Raw genomic sequence first — 15933 nt, 5'->3', positions numbered from 1 at the left:
TCTCCTCCAAAAGAATCTAAATCCCTGATCCATGTTGAAGACTAGCTGTTTCACACATTTGGGTTTTGTTATGCTTAACATCCCAGAGGCAGAGTAAGAGAAATCTCTAATGCCGAGAAACAGCAGACGGAATTTGGGGAGGGTTACCTTAATCCCTGGACAGTGGGCAAAAAAGGCCTCTGGACTCTGGGAATGGTAGAGGGAGCCGTGTCCAACGCAACCCCACGGTGCTCTGATCGTAAGGTTCCCGCAGTCGAACAGGTTGCCCGAGCGGTACCTGTATTTGGCTGCCTCGTTTACAATCTGAAAACAAAGCCCCAAGCAAGCAAGTAAATAACACATATCACTGAGACAAGGGACACAATGACACTGTGTTTAAGAGAAAATGTGAAATGGTCAAACCCATCAGTGGGTGAAAGGCTAATGACTATGAGCCCTGGTGCCTATTGGGGGGGAAATTGCAAGGAAATCAAAAGAAAAAAAAAAAAAACAAGACTAAAATTAAAGACTTTGTCGGGGATAAGATTTTGAGCACTTTTTAAGTAAGGTCTGTCTTAACCAGGAATAAGCTGTGTCTGTCTTAAAGACATCCCACAGGTATAAGTCCACTGGAGTGTTATTGTGGAAACGAAATGAGAGATTTAAGAGTAGAGGACACTGACTTCATCACTGGCTCTACTGTGTTCCAAGACATTATCTTATTCAGTGTTTTCTGTCGCCTGGACAAAAGATAGCAACTAATCCTCCTGATTCGACAAGGACGCGGGAGCTTTGCGTAAGCTCGGTCAGAGAAAGAAGAAAAAAAAAAAGAAAAGGGAGAAGAAAAAAAAAAATGCTATTCTATCTCTTCAAATTGGTCTGTTAAAGTCCCGTTAATCTTCTTCAGGTAGAAAATCTGAATAGGAAATCTACAATGCAGAGGTTTTTTGGGGAAATATGCTGGCTTTTGGTACTTCCAACTGTTTGGTCCGTTCCAGTTATTTCCAAGACTTGATTTACATATGTGAAATCTCTTGATGGGGAAGTCTACTGATTCCTCCCACATGACAATAGCAATGGAAAAGAGAGTCAGTAGACATCTTTAATATCTGCTTCAACGTTCAAGACACTTTTTTTTTTTTTACCAAATACAAGAGCTATAAAATGTGGTATGTGAACAGGAAGCTTATCATATTTCTGCTAATGACAAACTGTTCACTCAAGACGAGTTAGGCTGGTTAGGGAGCACTTGTGCACTCCGCCGCAAAATAAGAGATTTCTTCTTTTTCTTCTCCAAATCGTGTCTTTTCGACCGAATGCGAAGGCTGAGACGAAGCAGCCTACCTGATCGAACGCCGGGAAGATGTAGTCGGCGAACTGGATCTCGGCGATGGCTGTCGCTCCAGCGACGGCGACACCGATCCCAAAGCCCACAATGCCCTGCTCACACAAGGGAGTGTTAAACACGCGATCTTTCCCTGGGGAAAAGAGCAAAACAAACAGTGGCTCGTTATGTCATTTTTTAAAAAGACTTAAAGGTCGTGAGTTCTTCAAGTGTCTTTTCTTCATGTGCAGAGACTGAAAATCATTTTGTCAAAATGTAAATCTTTGAGCAAAACAAAGATGATGATGACCAAACAACAGTTTGTACTTAAAAACACCATTTTAGCTGACAAAAAAAGGACATATTTCTGGCCTAAAACCAACACGAAATGAGTAGGTTAGAAACAAAAATAAACCACATCGTTAAAATAAAAATCATGTATCTCAGTGTTAAGACATTAGTAAAAACACATGATACCTTGACACCATTAGCAAAATTCAATTTTTTTTCCTACTCCTGTTTCTCATCATACATACGAGGTTCAGCTCAACATACACATTTGCACAGAGCAAGTGACTACATGATGCATATAACTGTTTTCAATAATAACAACAACAAAATAGTGATTATATTATATGTCTCTACCACACAATTCATACAACCACAAGAATAAGGCTCTCATTATGGTGTAGCCTGTAATTTCTCCTCATGCCAAGCGGAGCACTTCATTGTCCTGATTATAACATTCTGTGCAGAACTTACTGGCTTTTATCAGAACTGACAATGCCCAATCGTTATTTGAAAACATAATAACATAAATGGAACCAAATTCAAGTTGTGGATAAATATTACATATAGATTTAAATTTTCATTTCATCACAAGTCACTCGTTATTGTGAAAATGGAAAGAAAATGGATTCAATTTTATTCGGAGGTTCTGGAATGTTCTTTTTTACTCTTAAAAAAATAAAAACCCATGGTATTAACACAGAATCACAGTCTAAGCGTCAAGCTCACTACAAAAACAGATGTTAGATATGCGACTAAAGAGTCTCTTCCATTTGTGAAGACACTTCCCATTCATCTTAGCAATAACACTGAGATATTTCCAAGATGACCTCTCTCTGCAATCCATTTCACAGAGACCAATTTAAAGTCAATTGGAAAGAGGAAGCCGTGAAGCTCCGAATGCGAGATTCAGGTGGACGCGCCGTGGCACTGAGTTCAGCAAGCCAGCAGGGCGCTTGCGTCACCCACGCGGATAGTCATTCATGTCTAGTCTATGCGCATTAACCTATATGCAGTTTAATATGACTTGGCGGACAAGGGTTACCGGCCTTTTCAGTTAGGATCAGAGCCGGAAAAAAATTCTGCCCCGCCGAACGAGATGACACGGAAAATAATGATCTTTCGCAAAGGTCAACACCTCTGACGTCAGCGAAAACAAAAGCCATTTAAACAAACAAATGAAAAAAAAAAAAGGGGGGGGGGTTGAGGTTGCCTGGAATCTGGTGTTTTTGTCAGCCACACCGCAAGCGTTGCTAAGCTATCCATTTAACAGACCAAATGAGCAGTCTCGCGCTGTCAGTGGTGCAACTGTCACGGAGCACGGAGCTGCTGTCAGTTCACGCGGATTACAAACCCACTGACTGCATTTGGCCATTTAGACTCACAAATATACACTAGAAATACCCTCCTGTTTAATCTCCCTATTTAACCCAACCAGGTGCTCAGTAATAGAACCGAACTACGACACAAAGTTGAGAGGAGAATGACTGACTGGTTCAACACAAGGCCCATCTAAAGAGTCTACAGAGAAGCTGGTAATTGACAGAGAAAATATATCTAACAGATTAAATATGAACTCGATTCATTTATTACTGACTGAATTCAGTGGAACAGGGCTTTCATCTCTGGAAATGCTTATTTTCCACTTTTGGTTTTATCAAACCACAAGACTGAAAACAAGCTCTGTTTGAATAGAGCGATCATGAATTGCAATGCAGAGTTCATTCTTGCACATGCAAATTATTACAAAACTGCGATGGCAAACACAAAGAGAGAGAGAGAACAAAGAAAAAAACACCCACATACTGTGAACTTCAATCCAAAACTTTGTTTTGAGGAAGGACTTATAGAAGAAATACTTTTTTCAAAAGGCAGAACTCTGAATTATCAAGGTCACTGAAACTTAAATTTAGTACGTTTCATAAAACATAATATATTTTTTCATGGTTGTCATTACAGTTTTTCAGAATTCACACATTGGAGTTATTGCAGATGATATTCAGTAGTGGATGTGGTGCAAGATTTTATAAAAGAAATGGTCATTAGATGAACCAAATATAGCCACCAAATTTAAACACCAAAAGTACTGAAAAGTGCAAGGCTAAATTTAAGAGACAGATTTGGCTTCTCTCACTACGGTGATGATAAAATTTTTGGTGGTCCAACTGTGGAAAAACACAAAGTAATAACCAACAAACAAACCAACCCACCAACCTCGGACCTCAGGAGACTTCAAACAAAATAAGATTCAAATGTGTGCCCTTTCTCTTAACAGAAAATTATTACATAACAAACATGAAATTAGAAAGTGGCGAGAACTTTTAGTTTAATGAGTGTTACAAGGATGTTCACCAGAAGCAACGCTGTCTAATTGGGCTCCAGAAATAACACGAAACCTCTGACATCCACAGGGACAAATTTCTCACTTCAACTTGTGATATGCTTTATTTCATCTTCTCAGGAGGAGTATGACATACAAAGGGAAACTTTATAATTCAAAGAATCACTAGTTACACTAGGGCCATGGTCTGGCAGCTCCTGAGGATACTTCATCAGTCTGCGGTTATTAAAATAGAAACGTACTAATCAAATGAAATCAACTGTTCCATGGCCATGGAAGCCAGGTACATATTGCTTACAAATGTAAGTATACTGCCACCTGGTGTTTGATCAGGGTAAATCTACGACTGAAACAATATTGCTTTCAGTGTCTTATCAAGAACTGCATTTCCAAGTTACTTCATAATCACATTAAAAAAATAACAACAATGACCAAAAAAAAAAAACTTACCATATTTGTCTCTGAGACCAACTGTGCATCGGAATACTCCACCAAAGGCAACGTCTTCCCCAAAAATGACTGAAGGACAAACAAGAAAAAAAATTATTATTGTGACATAATTCTATTCTTTGCGTTCTGTGTCTGTGCAGAACTGAAAGTGTCTTCAGTAATTCACACATGTATGTATCTGGGCGCACGCTTTCAAGGACATCCCTCAGGGTGCTGCAAAAGGCTAAACACCAAATGACACCTGTCTCAGAAAAATGACAGGGTGTGTTTCTTTCCCCTCTGAAAAATATCAGACTGCTTCAGTTGAGACAGCTGCAAAATGTGCTTGATTTAGTCAAATCCACAGCTGTATGCCTCGTAATCTCTTGCTCCAGTCATTAGGTGTAACCCGGATGCAGCCATGCCAATCATCACTTCTTCCAGTACTGTTTGTACAACAATACATCAATATGGAGCTTACCTGTCTATGTAGCTAATGTGCACTGTCACAAGCTAAGGCACATCTTTCTCCCAGCCGCACCAATTTAATATGCCAAGGTACGTAATAAGTATTTTCATTAGTTGTTTAGAGCATTACACTCTCAGTCCTGACAATACCAAATGACCCACATGCAGAATGTACCACTACAGTCAAATCTGATTTACCACATGACGGAGAGGTGAATGTAGATGAAGCAATGTGACTGACTCTAACTGCTACTAACAACAACACTGTCCATTAAAAAAAACAAAAAATAGCCTATATGTCCAATCATACTGACAGAAATCTAGCGTTAATTACCTAGCAAATTCTTTTTTTTTCTTTGTAATCCTACAAATATTTTACATTTTGATCGCCACTCATCCCACTACGACATCTACCCTCGCACAGATAGGTAAAGCAAGTGGACACCTTAAGAAAGTTACTCCAGCTGACTCTATACACTGGGGGGGGGGGGGGGGGGGGGGGGGGGGCATTTGTGAGCAGGTTTGGTCTTTTAAACTAACTTTCATTGTCTTTCCCCAGTGATTAATGACAGAGTTTGTAATGTGCATGGTGACAGGTTGAAAGAAAAGATGAAAGAAAACACACTGAGACAATGAATTACACAGAATAATCTGGAAATACCTGCAGTGGGGTCACTGGCAAGGGTGTTGTCCAAGGCACTTGTAACTGATTGGAATAAGTTCATCTTCTGAGTAGGACCTGCAGGGGTTAAGCATGTTGATATGAAATAAAAGAAACCAGGGGGGTAAACAGCAGTGATTCGGTTTTAGAGATGCTCGTTTCTGGAGTCTTCCAGATCCTTCTGCCCAGACACGCTGTTTTACAGTAGTACAGGCTATTTTCACGAAATGAATGATACCGAGATAACACGAAATCAATTTGTAATGTTTTTTTTAGGCACGCACCCCCTATCGGGAACATGCACAATGGGGACCACATGTTATCCTTTAAGTGATGGTGTGAGAAAGAAACCGATTAATCTGAAACAGAAGGCGGTCATAAATTTACAAATCTGCCCGGTGCACAACATGGACTCGCGCAGCTGCAAGTAAGCAACCTTAGCGGTGAACTGTCGCTCACCTGAAACACAGCTCATTCGCTATCGGTGAACTTGTTGACTAGTTACAATGAAGTACAAAATAGAGAATCAAAACAATGGCTTTCAAAGCAGCAAGAGAAGCGTTGCAGCCGGCAAACTCAGAGAATCAGACAACGTTGTTAAACCCCTCGAGGAGCAATCAAAGTTAACGTTTTGCAGATAAGGTGAGAGTGGCTGCGAAGTGTGAAACAAGGACGTTTACCATAGTTAGTTGGTACGGGGTCAGGCTGATAGGTGAAATGCGCTGCATGTCTTTTTTGTGTTTTCGGCGTGACGGTGCAGTTCGGGGATAATTTAAGAAGCGCTATCCCAAAACTATTGTGCACGCTACCATTCACACCGGTGAGGGTAGCCTTTGAGCTAACACTCTTTAGCAGGAGTCTTGCAGCCGCCGCCATTGCTGATGTGACTAACCAGGAAGAGGAAACCTACGTCATCAAAACATCAATGGATACTGATCTGATTGGTCGTAAAGGTGGGCGGCTTTCGATAAACCGTCTCTATCTAGGTCTTTCCCAAATACGTGTATGTATCTCTAAACGAAATTTATTGTTGTGGATAGGGCAGAGTAATTTGAACGTTTGAATTTTACTTTGAAGTGTAGGAGACGCGATTCCCATTTTTCATCACACACCAAAACAACCAATAAATAAATAAATAAATGAATAAGGACATGAGAAATCTCTGTTACCTTCACAGGTAAGTTTATTCGAACTTTCATTTTACGCTTTGTTGTGAAACAGCACGAAATCGAAACATACAACATCAAAAGTCGACATACAATAAAAAAAAAAGAAAAAGAAAAAATCCTGAAAATAAACGAATCTCCAACAGTTCTTGAGACACTAAGGGAGTCCAAGTGACTAATACACAGGTTTGTAGTTCTCTCTCTCTAAGAAGAACAAAGTGTTGGAAATGTTTGAGAAGCCACGTTACTCCGGGGCTCAGAGACAGACATGGTCTGGAAGCTGCTATGTTCAATGCGAGGAGGAGGAGGAGGAGTGAGGAGAGCATCACAGCATCTGCAGTCCCCCTAAGAAATCCATGCCATAAACAGGCCATCGGTTCCTCAAGTGCCTTAACATAAACTAATCTCAAAGTAATATACACAAAGTTTTAGGAAGGCTGGCTAGGTGTCTTCACACACTCAGAGACGTCCAGTTTCCTCCCACTGTTACACATTTTTGCCAGGTTCTGAAAAGGAGAAGATAAATTAAGAATACTAAAAGTTAAATCAAAACGGTTTTGCTAAGAGTTTGCCGGTTTATCACATGTCCAGTTCAAAGATGACATATCCCTGTCAGTCAGCTTTGAATGGAGGTGTTTGCCAAATCTAAAAATGTTATATTGTCGATTCATGATTCAGCATCTACTTTATATTGTATTTTTTTGTTGACTCTCAGAGGACAGGAAAGAGACTCACACTTGCAGCTCTTGCGATGCTGTTTGGAGACTGTAGAGCAGCGAGCTCATTGAGGATCCTCTTTAGGTCATTATTGTTGGATGTCACCACTAAAAAAGGAGAAAAGGATGAGGCAAAACTCCACCTAAGGTTCTCTTGGCATTTAAATTTGTTTTTGTGTGTGTGTGTCTGTGTGTGTGTGAAGTCCTTGTTGGTGAATTCAAATGAAAGGATGACTGTAAATCATTGTGACTTCACCCTACATATTTGGCACCATTAGTGTAACAAATGTGCTCCTTTGCTATGTGTAAACCTCTGTCACTGAAAAGCTCTAACATGTCATTGAGTGTGTGTGGGAGTGTGTGATATGCCGTCGAGTGTGTGTGTGAGAGTGTGTGATATGTTGTCGTGTGTCTGTGGGAGTGTGTGACATGTCGTTGTGTGTGTGTGGAGGTGTGTGTGACATGTCGTTGCGTGCGTGTGAGGGAGTGTGTGATATGCCGTCGAGTGTGTGTGTGTGTGTGTGTGTGAGAGTGTGTGTGTGTGTGTGTGTGTGTACCTGGTTCAGGAGGAGGCTGAGGCTGCAGCTGGAGATACGGATGCTCCAGTAGTTCTGCGATGGAAATTCGCTCCTTTGGATTCCGAACCAAACACCTCTGCGTGATTAAAGCAAAAAGAATGGAGATTGAAGGAAAAAAAAAGAATGTAAATGCAGCTGCAGTGACGTTACTTAAACGCAGCTTAACACAAATGAGCTACGTAACCCACCTTCAGCACATCCAGCAGGTCTTTCTCCATGATGTCGGGAAATTCGATTTCGTGGGAGGGATCAATGATTGCGTGAAGCTTCGTGATCTGGTTGGTGATGTTCTGGAACGGGGTTTTCCCGTATGTCATGCAGTACAGGATACACCCGAGGGACCAGACATCACCTTTAGGACTGATCTGTGTGGAGACAAGACATGTAGATGCGGATGTAAATCTCTTTGAAGTGGAAAAAGTTTTATGGGTCTACTCCGTTATCACCATTCACTATTGCGCAGGGGAAGCTACAACTAAAGACAAAAACGCAAAAATTTCATAGTTTAGACTACAGTTCTGCACTCTTTCTATTTTGAGAATTGACTTTTGTTTGATATGTTAGTATTAGAAAAGAAAAATACGCCTTGATATTGGGAACTACATTGTATTGTGTTCTGGATTGCAGTGGAACCTAATTCTCTGTTTTAGAAGCAACCCCTTTACCTTTGACACCTCTTCTCCACTACTCAACCAACATAAAATAAGCTCAGCTATTATCATAGCCAATCAATTGTCCACAGACAGTGTAAGCATATCACTGTACATGTAAGTATCATTAGGTTCTACACAAAATGACAATATGTGACATAAATAGCAACAACAGTTGTAAAAACAAACTGTGCTGTAGGATTATGAGATTATGAGATGGCTCAATTGTGTGTGCAGCGTACCAGGCAGAATTTGCTTTGGTTAATCTTAAAATCACACACGGTGTGACACAATGGTATTTCGAACTCATCTCACCTTTGACCTAGGGTTTCCCGCCTTAGAGGATGTGTCTTTAATGGCTTCTGGTGGCATGTAGTTTAGTGTTCCAACCTGAGACGGTGAAATTTCGGGTTAGTAATCCACATATGACAACTTCCAACATGTAAGAGCTCCATTTTATAAAAATAAGAATCACGTTTTTACCTGGGAATCTTTCATAATGCTTGTCATGTCTGGCTGAATACGGTTGGCAATGCCAAAGTCAATTAGTTTCAGTGAAGCGTTCACTATCACAAAATTAGCTGGCTTCAAGTCACTGTGGACAATTCCTTTAAAAAGACCAGACAAAACAACACGATTAGAAAACAGCGACACAAAAAAAGTTTCTCTGTAGTTCTTCTGTAGTGTTTTTTTTTTTTTTTTCTCTAGAAAGAATTTAGTGAACGTGATGCTAGAAAAATAAAAATACCATGTTTGTGAATGGTCTGGACAGCCTCCAGCATGTTCCGCCAGTAAAATTTCCTCTCCAGGGGGTTGACCGCCCTCCGTTTGCGTAGCCAGGTATTGAGGTCCAGGTTACCACACTCCATCAACATGTAAATGTAGGTGTTTGTAATCTCGCTGCAATCACCACACACATGCAACACAGAACCATGTTAAACCTCATACGTGACCAAGAAAGAAAAAAAAAACGACATACTGGTAATATCAGCAAAGTCTAATGAAAAAGACACAATTTTACAGTAGTTCTTGCTCCATTTGCTCTCCCTCGGAGTCATGTTCGGCTTGGGTTCGCCTTGATTTAATCGTATATAGTGAGTACGTTGGGGAGTAAACGAAAGGACACACTCACTAGTCGTAGAGTTTGATGATTTGGTCGCTGTACTGCTGCAGGTGATTGAGATGTTCTATCTCGTTCTTGTAGCTCTCAACCGTCTGAGCATCTGCCTCCTCCAAGTTCACGTACTTCACAGCGTACAGCTGTTTCTTATGGTCCAACACCTGATAGACCTGCAATTGCATCAACGTCCATCGTCAGAAACGCGTTTGCGCTAGTGCAGAGCGGCATCTAACGATACAGTGGTACTATAACTGCACTTTATCTGCAAGTTTCATGAACAGGATGAAAGAAGAACCGAGTTGTTCTAGCTTTTAGCCCCGTCTTACTTTGCTGGAGCCACCTCTGCCAATCATCTTCAAGATGAAGAACTGTTTGCCCTTTATAGTGATGGATTCGTTGGAGAGGGCAGTGACAGATTCCTGAATGAAAAAAAACAAAAACAAAAACCCATAATCGTTATTATCACAGTCAGTCTACTTCAGTTTCATACACTGATTTTGAATTTAAATAAATAAGTAAATAAATGATTAAAGTTTTGTGTCATTGAACTGATAAGGATGATGTTTTTTTTTTCACCTGAGGAGTCTGGTGGATGAAGGAGACTTGGTTCTGAGGGGTACATGGCAGTGGAGCCTGACTGATTCTCTGGGCTGTGGTTGGAGCAGCCACAGACGCAGGTTTCTGCCTCACCACGGGAGTAGCGTAGCTGCGCGATGAGGAAGAGACAGGGACAGAGTTACGAACGAAAACAGGTTTAGAGAAGACGGGAAAATAAAGAGAAGGATCGACTGAAACTCACCTGTTGCTGCTGAAGGGCTCTTTGTACTTGGGGGTCTCACAGGACACTGTGGGATGGACCCGGGACGGTAACGCGGCAGACGGCGTGGGAAGTGAATCCAGAAACCTTGGAGTGGGCATGGGTTCTGGAGGAGGTCTTTTCTCCTGTAGGGAGAGCCCCAAAATATGATTAAGGACAATCCAAACACACATGAACACACCTTCTGTCTGAGTTAAAATTTAATCTTCCAATGAAAAAAAAAAAAAAAAAGAAAAAGAAAAAATAGAAAGAGTCTAGTCTAGAAGAAAAAAAAACACAAGTCAGACACAACTACTGAGAATAGATCAAAAGACATGAACAGCATTTGTATAATGAATTCTGAAAACACACACTGACTGTAAGCAGTAGAATACACGTGAGTCTTATACTAATTTTCAGGACTACGTTTGTCTTATTTGTGCTAAAAAAAAAAACAAAAAAAACCCCAGAAAAGTAATTAAGAGATAATAATGTGCCCAGACCTCTGGAGACACAAATCTGTTGATGAGTGCAGGAATCTTCCAATCAGATGAAGGCTCCTTAGAGGCAGATTTCTGCTGGCTCTGATTGGTCGAAACCCTCAGAGCATTCTCTTCTTCCTGCTTCTTTCCCTCATAATCAGAAATTATTGTGTCTGTAAAGGAAACATCCTTTAGAACTTAACATTTCATGTTGTTTGATCATTTTAAAACTGAAGGGAGAGACATGTTAACACTATTTAGGGAAAGAGACTGACCTGCAGTGTTTTCTTTATCCTCTGGGGGGAGCAGCTGAGATTTTCCAGCTTTCAAGTTCTTCATTGCTGTTTGGAGCATTTCAGTGGGTCTGGCATTTGATCCTAGGGCCTTCTGGAGTATCAACGCACTTTTCTTAACATTGCCTGTTAGAATATAATAAAAATTTTAAACAATTCAAATGAACTGTCTAATGTTAGTATAGATCATTTGCATCATAAAGAACAACGACAAGATTTAACGCGCACTGACAAGCTTTAATCATTTTCCGTAAGTGCAAAAGCTAACATTATTCAAATGCGAATAAAAAAAAAAAACGTAACTTCAGAGACGAGGACTCAATTTAACTACTTCACTTACAATTAAATCTTGTGTTGCTTTATACAAATTGCTAAAAAAAAAAAAGAAAGAAAAGAAAAGAAAAAAAAAAATGCAGAATGTTACCCTGAGAAAGCTCAAACTGAGCATGTGCGACATGGACGAAGGCGAAGGCCTTGCTGTTGGACCTGGCGATGATGAAGTTATCTTGAGCGTCGTCCGGATCTTCAATGCTGCGGGAAAAGAACAAAAAACAAAAAAAACAATTCACCGTCGCTGACGGTTTCTTGGCAGAGAAAGATCAGATCGGCTAGAGAAAGCAGCAGAGGCAAGAGAACATTTGTTCCACATGGACTGGTTTTGACACTGAAACCCGGTCTTCAGCCGCAAAAACAAAACAAAAAGAAAACCAAAAAAAACCTTCAACAAATTTTTTTTTTAAGTTTAGGTATGACAGTTGAGCAATTTATCCGAATAAAGGAATGGAAAAACCTTACTATGCTGAAAGGTTAAAAAAAAATCAACAAAGTCTCAAAACTGCCAGATAAACTCTTAACTCACTCACCCTTTCAGCTCAGCGTATCTGACCAGCATTCTGGCGTAGCTCTCATTCTTGCTGTGCTTTCCAAGAGGAAGTTTGGTGAAGACTCTGGAGTAACAGTCTAGCAGTTTGGAGAGTAAGGCCCTGTCGGAGCGAGGGTCTCCGCTCCTCTCCAGGCTCCTCAGATACGCGAGGCAGGACTCCGGTGAGGTTAAACCAACAATCTGTTTGATACTGTCGGTGGTATCTAGGACACGCAGCCGAGAAAAAATTATTTAAAAAAAAAAAAAAAAAAGTACGGTCCATAGAGAGCACCCGCAGAGCCGAGCGAGACTAGTCCTTCAGAGAAAATTGTCTGCGAAGTTTATTGATTCAGAACTGTCACTGAGATTTATGGATCTGACCTTTATGCCATGCTGTTGTTGTTGAAATTTGGAAATATGTTTAAACGTTTAGAGTAAAACGTTTAGAAGAGCGATTAGTTAGAGACGCAGTACCTTCCATCCTAGTGGTTTCTCTCTTGTCTGGTCTGTGCAGGAGAGTGGTGGTGGAGTCCACTGTTCCAATGTCTTCCCATGGGCGCGGCTCTGGGCTGACAGTAGGAGGCTAGGCAAACATACCATAATGAAAAAGAATGATCCTCATCAAATAATGATTGTTTTAAAACAATATAATGAAAGGAATGATGTAAAATGAAAAAAAAAAAAGTTGAGAAAGATGGGAACAGACTAATGAATGGAGATTCACCTCATTTCCCTGTTTCGTTAATACCTTTTATTCTTCTGACCAGAAATACAGATTTCATAACTGTACCTTTAGATTTAACAGGTTGTAGGAGTCTCCATCCCCGTTGCCTTTCTTTGCTGAGGACAGTGGAAACATGGTACCAACACTGGATCCAGACGTTTGCCTGAAAAGTAAAACGCCGTTTAGACTTGGCCAAATTTAAAAAAAAAAGAATAGAAAACAAAAATAACTCGTATGTCATTTTTTAATTAAGTATTTATGAATTTGACTTGTGTTCACCTTGACAGAGAGCCAACAGGGTTGGCAGCGTCTTGCTTCTGGACCGGGCCCATGTCGCAATTCTCATTTTCAGGGATGAAGAGGGGCACCATGGGGACTCTTCCTGGCTTCAGAGCGAGAGCCGGGTAGGGGGGGTGTCAGAGTAGTCAAACAAAGTGATAGAAAATACTAATATCTAGCTATAGGTTTACCGATGCTATAATACCATGGTAACAATAGAACAATTAAAAGTAACAGCTGTTTATTTGTACAGTGCAACAAACACTGGGAGCTGTCTGTACACAGCAGTGTGCACAAGACACAACTGCACATGCTCTGTATGATCAGTCACAAAACACGGCCACTATTCTGGTCTATTTGCAAAAGTGCTGCAAAATTTCATAATGGAGAGCCAAAAGTTGTAACAGGCTTTGTTTTGCTCGGTTGGTGTAATTGGAAAGACTGTCGAATTACCATGGCAACAGTTCTTTTGACTTGCGACCCAGTCCTCCAATTTGGCACATGGTCGTCAAGGGAACTGCGTCTCGTCTCCATGCTGAGGTTAAAGAAAACAGAAACAAGTAGCTGAACAACACCCCTCAGAATATGTGACTTCAGCAAACAGCCAGGAATGACTTGACCATTGTGTATTTAGGGGAAAAAAAATCCGTACTGATCCATACTATTTGTCATGCTAAGGTAATCATGCAGTATGAAGCCCAATCTTCTTACTTACCATGAGCCAAACACACTGCCAAGCTGCAAATCCTCTGTTCCATCCGACACCCTGGAGACTTTTTTAAACTCTAAACCACTTTTCACAGACTCCTGGGCATTCTCAGGACACTCGGGTACTGAAACAAACGTTTCAAAAGTTACAAAGGTGAGAAAAATCAACAAATGAGGACATCTGCGCTCCCAAATCTGATTGCAAACTAACCTGCCATGTTCTCTTTATCTTCATGGGAGAGGAGTTGTGATCTTCCCATTTTTAAATTCTGCACAGCTGTCTCGAGATCCTCTGTGGGTTTAGCATCCAACTCGAAAGCTTTCTGAAGAATCCAAGTGCTTTTCTTCACATTTCCTGATGATGGAACGTTACAGAAAGACAGACAATTAAAAATAAAAACAAGTGACACCTTTGCAGTGCAATCACAGACAGAAACATCATATGGTATTATATAGTGGTACAGCCATACAATGTAATTATGAAAAAGAACATTTTGAGATACTAACCTTGTAAAAGCTCAAACTGAGCATGAGCAATGTGGACAAAGGCAAAATCTTTACAGTGAGATCTCGCTACGTTAAAACCGTCCTGTGCTTCATTGACATCTTGGATACTGTGGAAATAAAGAACAGGTTCACATAAACATTTGCTTTTTCTGCATTTTTTAAAAGTTCCAAACAAGATTAAGCTACAGAGAATTATTCTTTCATTTGTTATCAGGTAACCACCATGACATACTTTCAAAACGCAATTATTCACTCACGCTTTAAGTTCGGCGAATCTGACCAGCATCCTTGCATAGCTCACATTTTGACAGTATTTCCCCAGTGGCATGTTGGAAAAAATCCGTGTGTAGCAGTCAATCAGTTTAGTGAGGAGGCTGACGTCTGTTTGAGGATTGCCCTTCTTCTCTAGGTTGGTCAAATACGTCAGGCATGTGTCAGGGGAATTCTGACTGATGATCTGATTGATGTTGTCTGTGTCATCTGAATGAGAACAGAGAAACGAGTTAGGCCACATTGGCACGCATTTTCATCGTTTCTCTCTGCTGTCATTTTACAATTGCTTTTAATCGCGTAAGGAGCAAAGTAATCACCGTCATTGTAGTATTTTTTGATCTTCTCCAGTTTTTGACACAGCATTGCCATCTGCAACTGTCTCTGCGTGTGCTGCTCGTCCTCCTCCATCTCTGTAACAAGACCCACGTCAGAACACTCTTCTACACCGATATCATAAACATTATTCAATGGACTTCAATAATAGGCAATACCGTAGCACATAATATTACATCGTAACAAGGATATCAGTTGATTTAACACTTCATGAACGTCGCCGACACTCTGAACGATTTATGACGACTACACCAGACGATTGTGCCCCAAAGACCTTGTAGTATGTAACTAAAGACAGTAGTAACATAACATGCATTCAAAATAGCTGATATTTTGTCGGTAACAAAATATATAAAATTCTGCTGACACCACTGAGACGTTAACATTAGATTTGCAAACCTGACTGGTTCGTGGCGCTTTCTGGATGACTTTTGGATTGACTGTGTCTGAAGGTATGTGTTAAGATCTTTTACAAATCAAATGGCAGAAAAATGGACAGCTAACACTAGCAAAAGATGGCTATTGTGCCGTGAAATCGCTGCATTAGCTCAACAGCTTGAGTCGCATCTAAAAACAATTCGATCAAAACAGATACACAAAGTTAGAGCTGTTAAGATCGAGAGAAAAAAAACCTTACCGATGGATAGAGGTTATTCCAATGTTTTAGCTACAGAAAGGATAAAATGTTGAGTTAGGACTGTAAACCGGAAAAATCCCCAACAATCTGTTTATTCCAAAAAAAGTTTCAAATTTGCCACTTCCTGTGAATTCCCAATGTCATTGGCCAGTTCTTGCTCGCGAGCTCCGCCCCAAATCACATGACCTTTCAGGAACGCAGCCCAGAGCAACAGCAGGGGCAGGTCATAGGACCCCACAGGCACCACCCACGTTACTCCTTGAAAATAATAGTCATCACAGTCTCTGAGCTCTGCTGCTGCCGATGTAAGACAGTGACA

General features: G+C 40.6%; 2 protein-coding genes across 2 annotated transcripts in view; both read right to left on the bottom strand.

Annotated features, from left to right (window-relative positions):
• Positions 1 to 6366, bottom strand: part of bckdhb (branched chain keto acid dehydrogenase E1 subunit beta) — a 42584-nt gene extending 36218 nt beyond the window's left edge. Inside the window, exons 1-5 of the mRNA XM_030784771.1 lie at positions 6171 to 6366; positions 5491 to 5568; positions 4383 to 4451; positions 1324 to 1457; positions 148 to 303 (exon numbers count right to left, since the gene is read on the bottom strand). Of these exons, the coding sequence (XP_030640631.1) occupies positions 148 to 303; positions 1324 to 1457; positions 4383 to 4451; positions 5491 to 5568; positions 6171 to 6366 (633 nt within the window). The remainder of the gene's footprint in view (positions 1 to 147; positions 304 to 1323; positions 1458 to 4382; positions 4452 to 5490; positions 5569 to 6170) is intronic.
• A 718-nt stretch (positions 6367 to 7084) lies between these two features.
• ttk (ttk protein kinase) lies at positions 7085 to 15052 on the bottom strand. The gene is made up of 24 exons (XM_030785339.1): positions 14962 to 15052; positions 14629 to 14851; positions 14372 to 14478; positions 14076 to 14219; positions 13872 to 13989; positions 13610 to 13691; positions 13157 to 13263; positions 12944 to 13040; positions 12628 to 12736; positions 12155 to 12377; positions 11716 to 11822; positions 11274 to 11417; positions 11020 to 11171; positions 10520 to 10662; positions 10297 to 10426; positions 10047 to 10139; positions 9733 to 9890; positions 9349 to 9500; positions 9084 to 9208; positions 8916 to 8990; positions 8139 to 8315; positions 7930 to 8026; positions 7392 to 7480; positions 7085 to 7162 (listed from the first exon to the last, which is right to left on the bottom strand). The coding sequence occupies exons 1-24, from the start codon at positions 15050 to 15052 to the stop codon at positions 7085 to 7087; spliced, it is 3021 nt and encodes a 1006-aa protein (XP_030641199.1).
• Positions 15053 to 15933: the final 881 nt, after the last annotated feature.

Source organism: Chanos chanos, chromosome 9 (assembly GCF_902362185.1).
Source record: "Chanos chanos chromosome 9, fChaCha1.1, whole genome shotgun sequence".
NCBI classification, from domain to species: domain Eukaryota; kingdom Metazoa; phylum Chordata; class Actinopteri; order Gonorynchiformes; family Chanidae; genus Chanos; species Chanos chanos.
Note: the sequence above shows the minus strand (reverse complement) of the source record. Positions and strands in the feature narration are given on the sequence as shown.